Raw genomic sequence first — 13,062 nt, forward strand, 5'->3', positions numbered from 1 at the left:
TGCATTTTATTATTTTTAATTTTTGGTCAAAAAAGAAATAAAAGACGTTGCCTAATTGGAAACGTGACTTTCTATTATTAAAATTGTGGGAGTCCATTTTAATGTGTTTATCTCGCTGCTAGTCTGTAATTTATATTTCAGCGCGGAAATTTGTTTGTGTGCCTGTGACAGGTTAATGCAGTTTAAACATGCATTTTTCTTTCGTTGCTTGAATAGTTAAATCGTTGCTCCAAGGATTTTAAGTTTCTGTTTCAAGCCGGGAGGATTCTTCGCTCTCGCCAGGGTTAAAAACGTTTCCGATTCAAACGGCTATTAATTAATAGCGGCTACGCGGCGGATCCATTTAGGACGCGGCTGCCGAGCCTGCATTAACAGCCGAACTGCTAAACGCGAAAACTTTGTTTCGCCCCCCGTTTCTTTTTGATGCAGACTTGGGGCTATTTTCAATTTGGGCTGCGAGCGGTGGCCGCGAGTCAAACGCAAGCCGAGCTCACTTCGCCAGCGATCGCGCTTGCGAAACGAAAGACAAGTCAGGTATTAACGCGGCTTTTTTTCGCCCCCCCTTAAAGGAAAAACAAAGTTTCTAGGACTCTGCCGGACACCCAGCTGGCCGGGGACCAGGGGCGCGGGGGGCGAGGCCGGCAGGCTGCCCAGAAGTTGCGATCCGGCACTTGCGCGCATTGAAATTACCTGGCTCGCCAGCAGCGGAGAGAAAGCGCAGACAAGATAATTTCTCAGGCTGCTGGGAATGCCTTAGCCCGCGCGGCCGCGCGATCCGGGGGTATCCTCGGGCCGGGGCGGGTCCCCGCCACCCCCGCAGGCTCCTGCGCGTCAGGGCGCGTCAAGCGGGGCGGGCTCGACACCGGCAGCAGCGGCCGCGGGTAGCGGGCGTCGCGCACCGGTCTCCCGCTCGAGCGGCTCGAAGAGGCGGGACGGACGCTCCCGGGGACTCTCCGGCCCGCGGCTCGCCGCGCTCGGACGGCGCAAGCCCGCAACCGGGCTCCGCCAGCATGTCGGCCGCCGTGGCTTGCCTGGACTACTTCGCTGCAGAGTGCCTGGTGTCTATGTCCACCCACGCCGTGCTGCACCACCACGCAGCCGAGCCCGAAGGCGCGAGTGCGGCAGCTGCCTCCGAGGTGGGTGAGGTGCCCCGGGAGTCGGCGGGGACGGGTTCCGGGACACGGGGGGTGCTGTGGGTGCCCCCGGTCCTCCAGGTCCCCGCCCCTAGCCCCGGCGAGGGCGATGGAGCGCCCCACCTGCTGGCTGCGAGCGCTTTGGCGGATCTGAGCTGCGGTGCCCGGGAAGGCTCCCTGGAAGCCCCGGGAGAAGCCCCGTGTGCCTCAACTAGCTGCAGCGAGCCGACCTGGTGCTCCAGCCCCGCTGGGTGCCCCGAGCCGGTCCAGGCCTTCTTCGAGGAGGAGATCTTCGTCGCTGAGAGCTCCTGCGGCGAGCCTGCCATCCTGAGTGCACCTGAGGTCCCAGAGGACCCCGAAAACAGCGAAAACAGCGGAGAGGTGCCCGAGGGGCCCCCAGGGGCCCAACCCGCGCCAGCAATGGGCTCGACGTTCCGGAGGAGGCCGATTACACCCGCATCCAAGCGACATCAGTGCGCCTTCCCGGGCTGCAACAAAGCCTATTACAAGTCTTCGCACCTCAAGTCACACCAGCGCACCCACACGGGGGAGCGCCCGTTCTCCTGCGACTGGCTCGACTGCGACAAGAAGTTTACGCGTTCTGACGAGCTGGCCCGCCACTACAGAACGCACACCGGTGAAAAGCGCTTCTCCTGTCCGTTGTGCCCCAAGCAGTTCTCCCGGAGCGACCACTTGACCAAGCATGCCCGTCGCCATCCAACCTACCATCCCGACATGATTGAGTACCGGGGGCGTCGTCGCACTCCACGCCCTGAGCCACCACCCCCAGCCATGGTGGAAAGCTCTGGTTCCGACTCCAGCTCCTGTTCTGGCCAGGAGACCAGCTTCACTGCTTGCCTGTAGGACTGTCCTTGCTGTCTGTCTTTCCCTCGAGCACTACTCCCCCAGGCCGTTCGTTGTCCTTGCCTTCTCTCTGTCCATTCCTATTTTTCAGGGTCGTTAGACCAAGGCACAGACTGGTTGCTCCGCTCTGAGGATGGGTTCTAGACAAGCTTGTCGGATTCTGGAGAGGGACTGGGAGCCAGAAGATAGTCTTGCAACGCAATTACCATCTGAAAGGAACGGTTGCTTCAAAACAGCTTGCAAGAAACCAGCATACTGAAGATTCTTCCCTCCCTGTCACCAGAGATGTAAAACTGAGGACCTCCCAGTCCCAAGGACTCTGGTGTCTCTCCCATTGAACAGGGCGGACCTTGGAGAGGGTGTTCAGGGTGGTAGTCTTGGCAATGTCCAGACTTGGATGTTGAGAGGCCTTTGCAAACAGAAAGTATTTCTATTTCTGTAAACAGCAATGTTTACTAATTTATTTTTATTATCTTTTAACAAGAATTCCAGGTTGGTGGGAGGCTAATGTCTCCCACTCTCCCACTTACCCCCAGTTACTTGTGCTTTGTGGATATGTGGCTGGGATATGCTTTTTGGTGCCTGGGGAGTGGTACGAGTCTGCTTGCAGTTACTATAGCATAATGTGGAACCCTGCATTGTAGTCCTTCCTTTTCCTCTTTAAAAGTTCCTTCTCAGGGGTGGTAACTTTCTGGCCCACGATTATGAGGAGACTGGTTAAGTAATTAGAAAACAACCATAATAGCCCCAGAGAGAAACAGCTGGTCTGAAATAATTTCTCCTTCACTTAGAATGCAAGCCCGAGAAACTTTTGGGTGGGACAGATGCAAAGCAAGACTTTTTGGGATTATTGATAGCTGTTCAGAGAAACAGAGAGATGGAAGTCCCTGATGCCCCACCCTAAGTAATCTCAGGGGTAGTAGAGACTACCCACCTCTTAGTGGCCAAGTGGAGGTCTGCACATTGTTGTTTTTGTTACAGGTGAACTGATGGGGGGGAGGTGAGACATTGGTTTATTTTAGAGAGCTGCTGTCTTGGATTTGGGGAATAAGCAGCTATATGATAGCTACTATTAAATAGGAGCATCTTTCTCTAAGAACAGTGTTAAGGTACAACCGCAGGGCCCTCCTGCCCCTTGAAGGACTCTGACATCAGAAGGATTTTTTTGTTGTGTGTCCCAGCTACTGTGGATTGAAATTATTGGTGTGTGCGTGTGTGTATGTGCCTGTGCTCCTTGCATTAAATATGAGGCTGAAAAGCCTTTCCTAACCTGATGAGGTTCCCCATGGTCCCCTCCTGGATATCTTATGCATCAATCAACTTGTAAAGGTTGTTGTAATCTCATAGCAGACAATTAAGCAAATTGCTTTCCTCTGTTTTGTAGATTAAAATGCTGAAGCTTAAATTATCTTCAAAGTTATATGCTAAGTCTCTGGCCAGAGCTGTGAGTAAAAATAAAGTGTTTGACTTTAAATGGCTCTACTTTGTGCTTGTGTCCCCATTTTCTCACTCCCTGGGACATTAGGCAAAAGGTACCTACCTTCCTATCACCACATCCCCTCTCACCCTGTTTTCTACTGCTTCTATAAATCTTTAGTGTTGAGTGGTTACCTGAGCCCTTTAGCCATCATATTTAATAGCCAGACCTTTTTCTTTTCTTTTCCGTTCCTTTCTTTCTTCCTTCCTTGCTTGCTTCCTCTCTCTCTCTCTCTCTCTTCCCCCCCTCTCTGTTTCCTCTGTTTCCTCTTTCCTTTTCTTTGAGACAGTGTTTCACTGTGAAGCCCTGGCTGTCCCAGAACTCACTCTATAGATCAGACTGGCCTGGAACTTACAGAAATTTGCCTGTCACTGGCTCCCAAGTGCTGGGTTTAAAGGTGTACCACCACCACTGAGCTCCAAACCCCTTCCTTAACAGGTTAAGTTCATTCTGGTGTCCACACCCTGTGGTTTTAAAGTGAGAATATAGCTGGGCATTGGTGGCACACGCCTTTAATTCCAGTACTTGGGAGGCAGAGGCAGGCGGATCTCTGTGAGTTCGAGGCCAAGATCGAGTTCCAGGACAGCCGCCAAAACAATACAGGGAAACCCTGTCTCTAAAAACAAGATAATAATAATAATAATAATAATAATAATAATAATGTGAGAATCTTTGGCATCTTGGGTGAAACTTTTTCTTTCTTTTTTTTTTTTTTTTTTGGTTTTATGAGACAGGGTTTCTCTGTATTGTTTTGGAGGCTGTCCATCCAGCCTGGCCTCGAACTTACAGAGATCCGCCTGCCTCTGCCTCCCGAGTGCTGGGATTAAAGGCGTGGGTGAAACTTTTTCTTTGGAGATAATAGACTGACTCTTGGTATCATCTCTCTTGTTTTTCTGGTCCTGGGCATTCAGGTATCCTTGAGAGAATCAATGATCACAAACATAGCATTGGAATGCTACTAGGTTCTCATAAACCATGTGAGGAAGAGATCCTTGGATTGGACCAAAGAAGGTGGCTTATAATCCTCAAGAGGTTCAGTTTTATAATGAGGATGGGAAGAGCAGGTGGGATTGTCTTTGAATTACACATAGGAAGAGGAAACTCCTACCTTTAAAGGTGATTTTTTTTTTAATTAGGAAGAGGCCTCCTTTTTGCTTGCCTGTTTCTTCATGTGAAGCTAGATAGTTGGGTCCTGTGGGGCCCAGTGACCTAAGGTTTTCTCTTTCAGTAGAGCATCCATTATTGGGTAAGTGAACTAAAAAAGCTAACAAGAGCTCCTATGAACTATTCTAGAATTAAATTTAAAAAGAAATTTGAATTTCCAACTGATACATGACTTTTAATTTTCAATTTAAATTTCAATTTAATTTTTAATTTAATTTTCAATAATGTCCACAGTAGGATTCTATCTGGGGACTTTTGTTTGGTAATGTCCTCTGACACTCTATTGCTATCACACTCAGGACTCCACAGCAGACAGATGAAAAAGACTTTTTATTTATTTATTTATTTATTTATTTTGGTTTTTCGAGACAGGGTTTCTCTGTATTGTTTTGGAGCCTCTCCTAGAACTGGCTGGTCTCGAACTCACAGAGATCCTCTTGCCTCTGCCTTCCGAGTACTGGGATTAAAGGCGTGTGCCACCACCGCCCGGCGAAAAAGACTTTTTAAATGGTCTTCCTTGATCTGAGTATTATTCGTTGCACTCCAGTAGTTTTTGAGGGATAGTTGTTAATGAGGTGTTTCTGTTCCTGCTTTTTGTTAGTCAGACCAGGTTTGGGGAGGAAATATATCTAGGGGTTGGTTGGATTTGGGCTGAACCTCTGTGTTCTTACCCTCACCCTCTTCTCCTCAGATCTGATATAAAATGAACTAGTAACAGAACCTATTAATAAAAATCTTCTTGAAATCTTGGTTGGAAGATGGGAACTAATTCCAAATCAGACCTTGAGTGTGAGATGAATGTATTCCCTACCTTGCTTAGAGGTGAAGCGGACAGGGTGACTCCACCTATGGAGGCAATGGTCTGTCATTTGTCCCTATTTCTCTGGGCTTTTTCAAGCAAGAAATTATTTTGGAATAGTTCTCTTTGCCCTGTCTACCTCTCACTTCTCCCGTAAGAAAAAGACGGCATTCTCTACTTGGAACATAAGGAATCAAGTCATTGTGCACACATTCTTCCTATCTCCCGATCTCTTCTGTGACTCCTGGGCTTTGGGTATACACACACAGCCCAGATTCTGAGTTCATGAGGTCATAACACACACCTGCTGAGACCCAGTCTGCCTGACAGAGGCAGGCCTGAAGAGCATCTGTGTCTTAACTACTTTCAGGACATCATGACCCACGCTTGCATCCAGCTAAGTATTTCCTTTCTATGTCTTCCTTTGGGTGGGTCACCCCAAGTTTAAGAATTGGGTGATGATGGGAAAACAGGGCATTAAAAAATCCTTATTGAGCATGATATAGCTTTATCAGCAAAGTACTGGTATTTTACTTTTATTGTTGTATCTATTACTCTTTTGGTTGAAAACTTAGGGAAAAATATATATAGCACATAATATATGTATATATATATATATATATATCTTTTAATTCCTAACATATTTAAGTGTGCCTTTGATGTTAAATCTTGACTAGGTACCCGACTGGAGTTGAGGGACTGAAACAGGATGTCCGATGTGCTAGGACACAGTTTTAATACTTTAGTTAGCTTCAGTCTTGCAGTTCTTTGAGTTTTTCAAGTCCAAACAGCTTATGTTAAATTTGTTTTTTTCTTTTTTTACCTTTAAGTCATTACTTTTGAGATTAAGGTTTGTAAAAAAACGGGCTGCATAAGAGACTGTGTCTGGCCGGGCGGTGGTGGCGCACGCCTTTAATCCCAGCACTCGGGAGGCAGAGGCAGGTGGAGCTCTGTGAGTTCGAGGCCAGCCTGGTCTACAGAGTGAGTTCCAGGACAGCCTCCAAAACAATACAGAGAAACCCTGTCTTGAAAAACCAAAAAAAAAAAAAAAAAAAAAAAAAAAAGACACTGTGTCTGGTCTTGATTCTCGTAGACATGGTTGAGACAAGCTTGCTGAAGGGAATGCATCACGCAACTGAATGGATCAGTTTTTGCTGCCTTTATTCCCAACCTCAATGGGAAGTGGTGATGTTAGGTTGTAAACTCCCCCTATACTTTAGAACACACACTTAGAAGGCCCTTGCAGTAAAATTGTGCTAGAGATTGTCACACAGCACCAGGTCCATTTTCCAAACTTCTCCCTGATCGTGATCTGAATTGCATCTGTCCATGGAGTTAAAGAAGGACTGATGGGAGGGACCAAGTTTTCTTTTTAAATTTATTTAATTTAGAAACAATCTTATTTTACATATCAATCCCAGTTCCCTCTCCCTCCCATCCTCCCATGCTCCTCACTGCCCCTCCCACCCCACCCCCATCCACTCCCCAGGGAGGGTGAGGCCTTTCATGGGGTGAGGCCTTTCATGGGGGATCATCAAAGTCTGTCACCTTATTTGGAGCAGGGCTAAGGGAGCTTTCCTCTACGGGGAATGAGCTCCCAAAGGGACCAAGTTTTCTGCCTCATATGGAGTAGGTGTTGTCTGCGTTTGTTCCTAGAGGTTGCTAGTTTTGTTGACTATGCAACTAAACCCCCAAAACAGGGACCTGCTCAATTGAAATTCTCTGTGTTCAAACACAGAGAAATGATGGGTTTTATAATAATTACACAAAAAAGAATGGAGTGTGCATTACGTGGGAGTTTAAGGAAGAGAGAAGCAATGCCATTACAATCCCAAAGGCAGAAAAGATATTTGATAGAATTGTGTCCAGATACTTCTGCCTCTACCAATCATATCTATGTTTAGACACTGAATTCAAAAACGAAGCAGGGAATTAGTGACAAATAAAGGGAAGTGGTTGATTAAGCTAGAGGAAATGGATTTATTAAAAAGAAATATTTTAGTTTTAGGTGATAATATTGATATAGAAGAAAAATAAAATCAAGAGGTAATAAATCTTAATGAGACAAGATAGTTTAAAAGGATGACATTGTAGTCACTACTAAATCAGAGGAGGTGATTGGAAAGAGATTAACAAAAGAATGAAGCAAGTGTTCAGAGAAATTCCCCGTCTCACTGAAGATCTCAGGTTTAATAACATTTTGGGGTCAGGCGGTGGTGGTGCACGCCTTTGATCCCAGCACTTGGGAGGCAGAGGCAGGCAGATCTCTGTGAGTTTGAGATCAGCCTGGTCTACAAGAGTGAGTTCCAGGACAGGGTCCAAAGCCACAGAGAAATCCTGTCTCAAAACACACACACACACACACACACACACACACACACACACACACACACACACACACACAAAGAAAAGAAAGAGGAAAAAAGAAAAGAAAAAGAAAAAGAAAAAAAAAGAAAATTTTGGAAGCGCCTGCTCTCAATATTTGCAGAGAAAATACTAAGAACCCTTTTGGCCCTAATGTAGGAATACTACATGGCTCGAAGAGTGAAACAATTAGATGTTCAGGAGAAAGTAGAGGAAGACAAGACAATATATGCAAATAATTAATCAAATGAATATAAGCAAAAGGAGGGAAAAAAGACATGGATATCAGGCTCCAGAATAAGTATTTGTTAAAAATGAAACACCAATTTATTACTTAATTTGCAAGGAAAATAGCAGCAAAGGGTGATTGCTGAAATTGGTAAACAATATCTATCAAAAGCCCACTGTAAATATTAGATGTTGAAAGTTTGCAAGCATTCTTACTAAATATGTGGTAAGATAAAATATCTTTTTGTTTTGTTTTGTTTTGGTTTTTTTTGAGACAGGGTATTGTTTTTTGGAAGCTGTCCTGGAACTCGCTCTGTAGACCAGGCTGGTCTCGAACTCACAGAGATCCACTTGCCTCTGCCTCCCGAAGTGCTGGGATTAAAGGCGTGCGCCACCAACACCTGGCTAAGATAAAATATCTTAATAGTCAAGCAGATAGTAACATAAAATGCATCGAATATACCCAAATTGCCTTAAAATATTATAATTTTGGAAGTCTAAAAGCAGAATTCTGGGCATTGGTGGCAGAGGCAGGTGGATCTCTGTGAGTTTGAGTCCAGCTTGGACTACAGAGTGAGTTCCAGGACAGGCTCCAGTCTCGAAAAACAAAAAAACAAAACAAAGTGAAAAAGCAGAGTTCTGCATAACTACGATAAAAACAGAGATTTAGCCAAATACAGAATTAAATGAAACAGACAAGGCTAGAAGTGTAGTTCATAGCCTGGAACTTTTCTTGGGTAAAAAGAAAGGTTGAAAGTAAATAAATTACGGTTTTTAACTACAGGAGAAAAGGAAAACAATCTAATGCAAAGTAGACATGCCATGGTGACCCCGTATTCTCAGAGAAACAGTGGTCACAAAGTGATTTTTAAACGAGGTTCTTAAATGGAGGGGGACCTCTTAGACAGAGTCTATTACACAAACACATGCACACTGTATGTAGAATTTAAGATTCCATACAAGCAGGAGGTGGGAAGTCCTTATGAGGAGATGCAAAACACAAAAACAAAACCAGTCTTAGTGGGATAACGGTTTTTAAAGAGTAAAAGAAGAGCCGGGCGGTGGTGGTGCACGCCTTTAATCCCAACACTCGGGAGGCAGAGGCAGGCGGATCTCTGTGAGTTCGAGGCCGGGCTGGACTGACAGCCTCCAAAACAATACAGAGAAACCCTGTCTCGCAAAAAACAAAAAAAAAAAAAGCCGGGCGTTGGTGGCTCACACCTTTAATCCCAGCACTCGGGAGGCAGAGGCAGGTGGATCTCTGTGAGTTTGAGGCCAGCCTGGTCTACAAAGCGAGTTCCAGGACAGCCTCCAAAACAACACAGAGAAACCCTGTCTCGAAAAACAAACAAACAAACAAACAAAAAAAGAATAAAAGAAGAAATTAGTGAGACTGAAGACAAATTTAGAATAGGTAAAACCTTTAAAGGCCTAATAAAATAATTTTGTTTAAAGACAAATATGAATTAAAAATAGTAGAGCTGGCATAGAGACATTCTCAGGAAAAAAGGACAAAATCATGTACCACATGAGCAGAAGTTTTAATTATAAGAGAATAATACGCTAGGCGGTGATGGTGCACACCTTTAATCCCAGCACTGGAGAGGCAGAAGCAGGCAGATCTTTGTGAGAGACCAGCCTGGTCTACAAGAGTTAGTTCCAGGACAGCCTCCAAAGCCACAGAGAAAACCTGTCTCGAAAAACCAATAAATAAATAAATAAATAAATAAATAAATAAATAAAATAATACTATACAAGTAACTTTGTACTAATTGAAAATGGTGCATAATTTTATAAGAAGAGTATAGAATTTTAAAATGGCCTAAGACAATGTGGAAAATATGAAATAGTAGTAGAAGATCTATTCTCCAAAAGGTACCATGTTTAGGAAGTTGTATTGGCAAGTTACATAAATCTATAAAACACAGATTGCTTCATGGGGCTGGAGAGATGGCTCCAGGGAGGGCTGCTCTTCCAGAGGACCGGGATTCAGCTCCAGCCCCAGCATGGTGGCTCACAACCATCTGTAACTACAGTCCTAGGGGATCTGGTACCCTTTTCTAGCCTCTACAGATGCTTAAAAAATTAATTATTTCTTTTATAAACTGCTCCAGAGTGTAGAAAAAAAAGATATAAGTCTATTTTATATAGTTAGTTCTGATACCAAAAAAGAGATAAATAATGAGGTATAAATATACCTTTACAATCTATAAAAACAAGTGCAAAACTACTAAACAAACTGCTAGAAATTAGAATTCAGCATCAAATGAAAAAGAAAAGCATCACAATCCATGAAACCCATATTAACTAGGTAAGATTAATTCAGTAAAATGATATATTAGCATAATGACTGAATAAAAACCATCAAGTATGTGTTCATATTTCAGCAACCATCAATCAGATAATATAATAGGCTAAAGTATTCCATGCATGATAGCAACAAACAGCACTTACAACCTTTATGGAAACAACTGTAAATTTTTTATTAAGAGATGGGGTAACTAGTAGCAGAAGTTGAATCTGTGGGTGGTGAAATTCAGTAACTCTGGAAAAGTATGCGTTCTTCCTTCAGCGCCGCCTAGATTGTTAGTACCACTGCAAACCTCCCCCCATGACTCTCCACTGAGCTTGTTGCTTTCTCCTCCTTCTTCTGTTTTGAGCCAGGGCCTCAAGCATACTTGGCAAACTATGCACCTCAGCCCTCATGGAGCTTTTTTAAAAAGAAATACCTTAGAAGGACCAGAAGAAAAGAAGGGAAACTGTTTCAGTGGATGTCAAAATATTATAACAAAAGGATTGAACCACCACAATACAGTATAGCAACTGACAAATGGATGAGAAGAATTGAATAAAGACCCCTATAAATAAACCTGTGGATAGAGTTCCCTGATGGAGAGTAACGAAGACACTTCATGTAGGTACAGAAAAAAAAAATAGATGAGCTGAATTAAGAGTGACAGGAGCATCATCCCTTTGAAACGTGAGTCAGTTAAAAAGGATAACCTCTTAAAATATCTTAAAGGGGAGAAAGATATTATTTAAAAACGGAAAGCATCCAGGTACTGTGATTCACCCTGTAATCCCAGCATTCAGCAGACAGAAGCAGGCAAGTTCAGAGCTTATGCCAGTGTGAGCTACATAATGAGATCCCTGTGTGAGAAAATAAATACGTGCAGGTGTTAGGGTATGGAAACACGTACTGGGTAAATGTTAATAAAAGCAAGTAAATGTGACATGCTACAATATCAAGTGCAAATTCGAAGCACAAATCACTGGTGGGATCAATGTAGACTTATTTTATATAGAAAAATATAGTAGAATTCAAAGGAACCTAGGGCCTTTTGCTTCGATTAGAGGGCTATCAGCTCAGGAGCTATTCTGTCGCTGGGGCAAAGGGCTCTGTCTTCACTACTCCTGTGGCTGTAATTTCACTACAGGCGCTGAGGTGGCAAATGTCAACACAGGCTAACAATGTGGCCCCCTGTGAGAAAATCTCCCTACCCCTCCTCCACAATGCATTGCCCATCTTAGTCGCTCAGAGCAGCTACTGAGAATTCAAGGTTTCACACTGAACACCAGTAGCCCTTTCAAAATTTCTGGCTCTGTAAAGGGAGCAAAACCAAATGTACAAACACTTGCAAATCAATCTGAAGGAAAAACTGTTGCGTTCTTTCTCATCTATAGCTACGTGCCTCTAATTAATAAGCTCCCATCCCATTAGTGACAGAGGAAAAATGCAAATGTGTCAATTAAGGTAGCAGAATTAATTTCTGTTTCAATTTGCCATTTTTCAGTTAAAAATATTCCCATTCCATTTAATTTTGTTTTTGAGATAAACGTTGAATCAATTCAAAATTCAGACTCTTTCAGTACTGAGGTTTCCAGAAGGCCATGATTTCTGCATGTCGGGAGAGTTTACATAACCTCAGCACAGCAGACAGGAAATGCTTTCAGGCCGGGAGCAGTGCTGTTCTCTGGGTCTTTGCTCGGTTTTCCTGCTTTCATGGCTAGCATGGGAGTTTTGGGGAAAATTGTGACTGTGCCCAAGAATTAGAACAGATCTTGTCTGGGTTTTGTTACTGTTTTGTTTTGCTATCTTTCTGGTATTCGGGCTGGAGTCTGAGGCCTGACTAAATCTGTTATTTGTGATGTCCCCACTGAGTGTGACCGGCTTATCTGCAATGTAGACTTTCGGGCTTCCAGTTTTCTCAGCACGCCTGCTCATTCCAGTCAAAGTGTGAAATAAAAAAAAAATATATATATATATATATATATACATATTCTGGTTCTCAATATCGCATGAAAACCGCAGGGAGCTGGGTACACACAGAAGTTCATCTGCATGGATGCCTCAGTTTCTTAAGTGGCACCGAGTCACTCTGTTGCCAGTAGGCATGGAGTACAGTGAAGGACTAACCCGGGCATTACAGATTCTACATCGGTGTGTACAGGGTTGCCTTCCCCCACCCTGGCATGTGGAAGGAAACCAGTTACTTCTCAGGGACCTAAGCATCCAATTCAGTTCCAATCCTTCTCACCTCCCTCCAGCCCTTGGCTCTTCCAGGGGGGAAAGAACTTGATTTTCTCACTCAGGAGGTGTTAACATCCTAAGTTGGCTCTATCTACTTACTAACTACAGCAGAGGTTCGGATTCAGGCTGCGTGCTTTGCTCTTAATATTTGCCAGACTTGGAGATTTAGGCTCCCTTCTCTTTCCCAAGAAATGTCAGGACTGCTGCTGTGCAAATGTGCAAGATGAAGTAGAGTCCTTTACTTTTATACCCTGCCCTAGCAGCCTGGATGCTCTCTAGCTGAAAGATAATAGTCACACAGAAAAGGAAAAAGAAAGAACACATAATAATATTTTTTTCAAAACAAATTTTCTCCCTTATGCCAATTTTTGGTTTGCTTAAAGACTGGGTTCTTAGTTCTGAATGTAGAAGCAAAGGAAAAAAAGCACACATGTATGTATGTATGTATGTATGTATGTACGTATGTATGTATGTATATTGCTTTTGCCTCTCTAAGCCCTTC

At 43.9% G+C, this 13,062-nt stretch overlaps 1 protein-coding gene across 1 annotated transcript; it reads left to right on the plus strand.

The window, feature by feature from the left end:
* Positions 1–239: 239 nt before the first annotated feature.
* Klf14 (Kruppel like factor 14) lies at positions 240–3,471 on the plus strand. The gene has a single exon (XM_005086475.4). The coding sequence runs from the start codon at positions 1,011–1,013 to the stop codon at positions 1,995–1,997; it is 987 nt and encodes a 328-aa protein (XP_005086532.1). The 5' UTR covers positions 240–1,010; the 3' UTR covers positions 1,998–3,471.
* The last annotated feature ends 9,591 nt before the right edge of the window (positions 3,472–13,062 follow it).

Source organism: Mesocricetus auratus, unplaced genomic scaffold (assembly GCF_017639785.1).
Source record: "Mesocricetus auratus isolate SY011 unplaced genomic scaffold, BCM_Maur_2.0 Super-Scaffold_100019, whole genome shotgun sequence".
Taxonomy (NCBI): domain Eukaryota; kingdom Metazoa; phylum Chordata; class Mammalia; order Rodentia; family Cricetidae; genus Mesocricetus; species Mesocricetus auratus.

Excerpts from the sequence above, each read along its gene's own strand:
- Klf14 (XM_005086475.4), top strand. The coding sequence starts at position 1,011 with ATGTCGGCCGCCGTGGCTTGCCTGGACTACTTCGCTGCAGAGTGCCTG.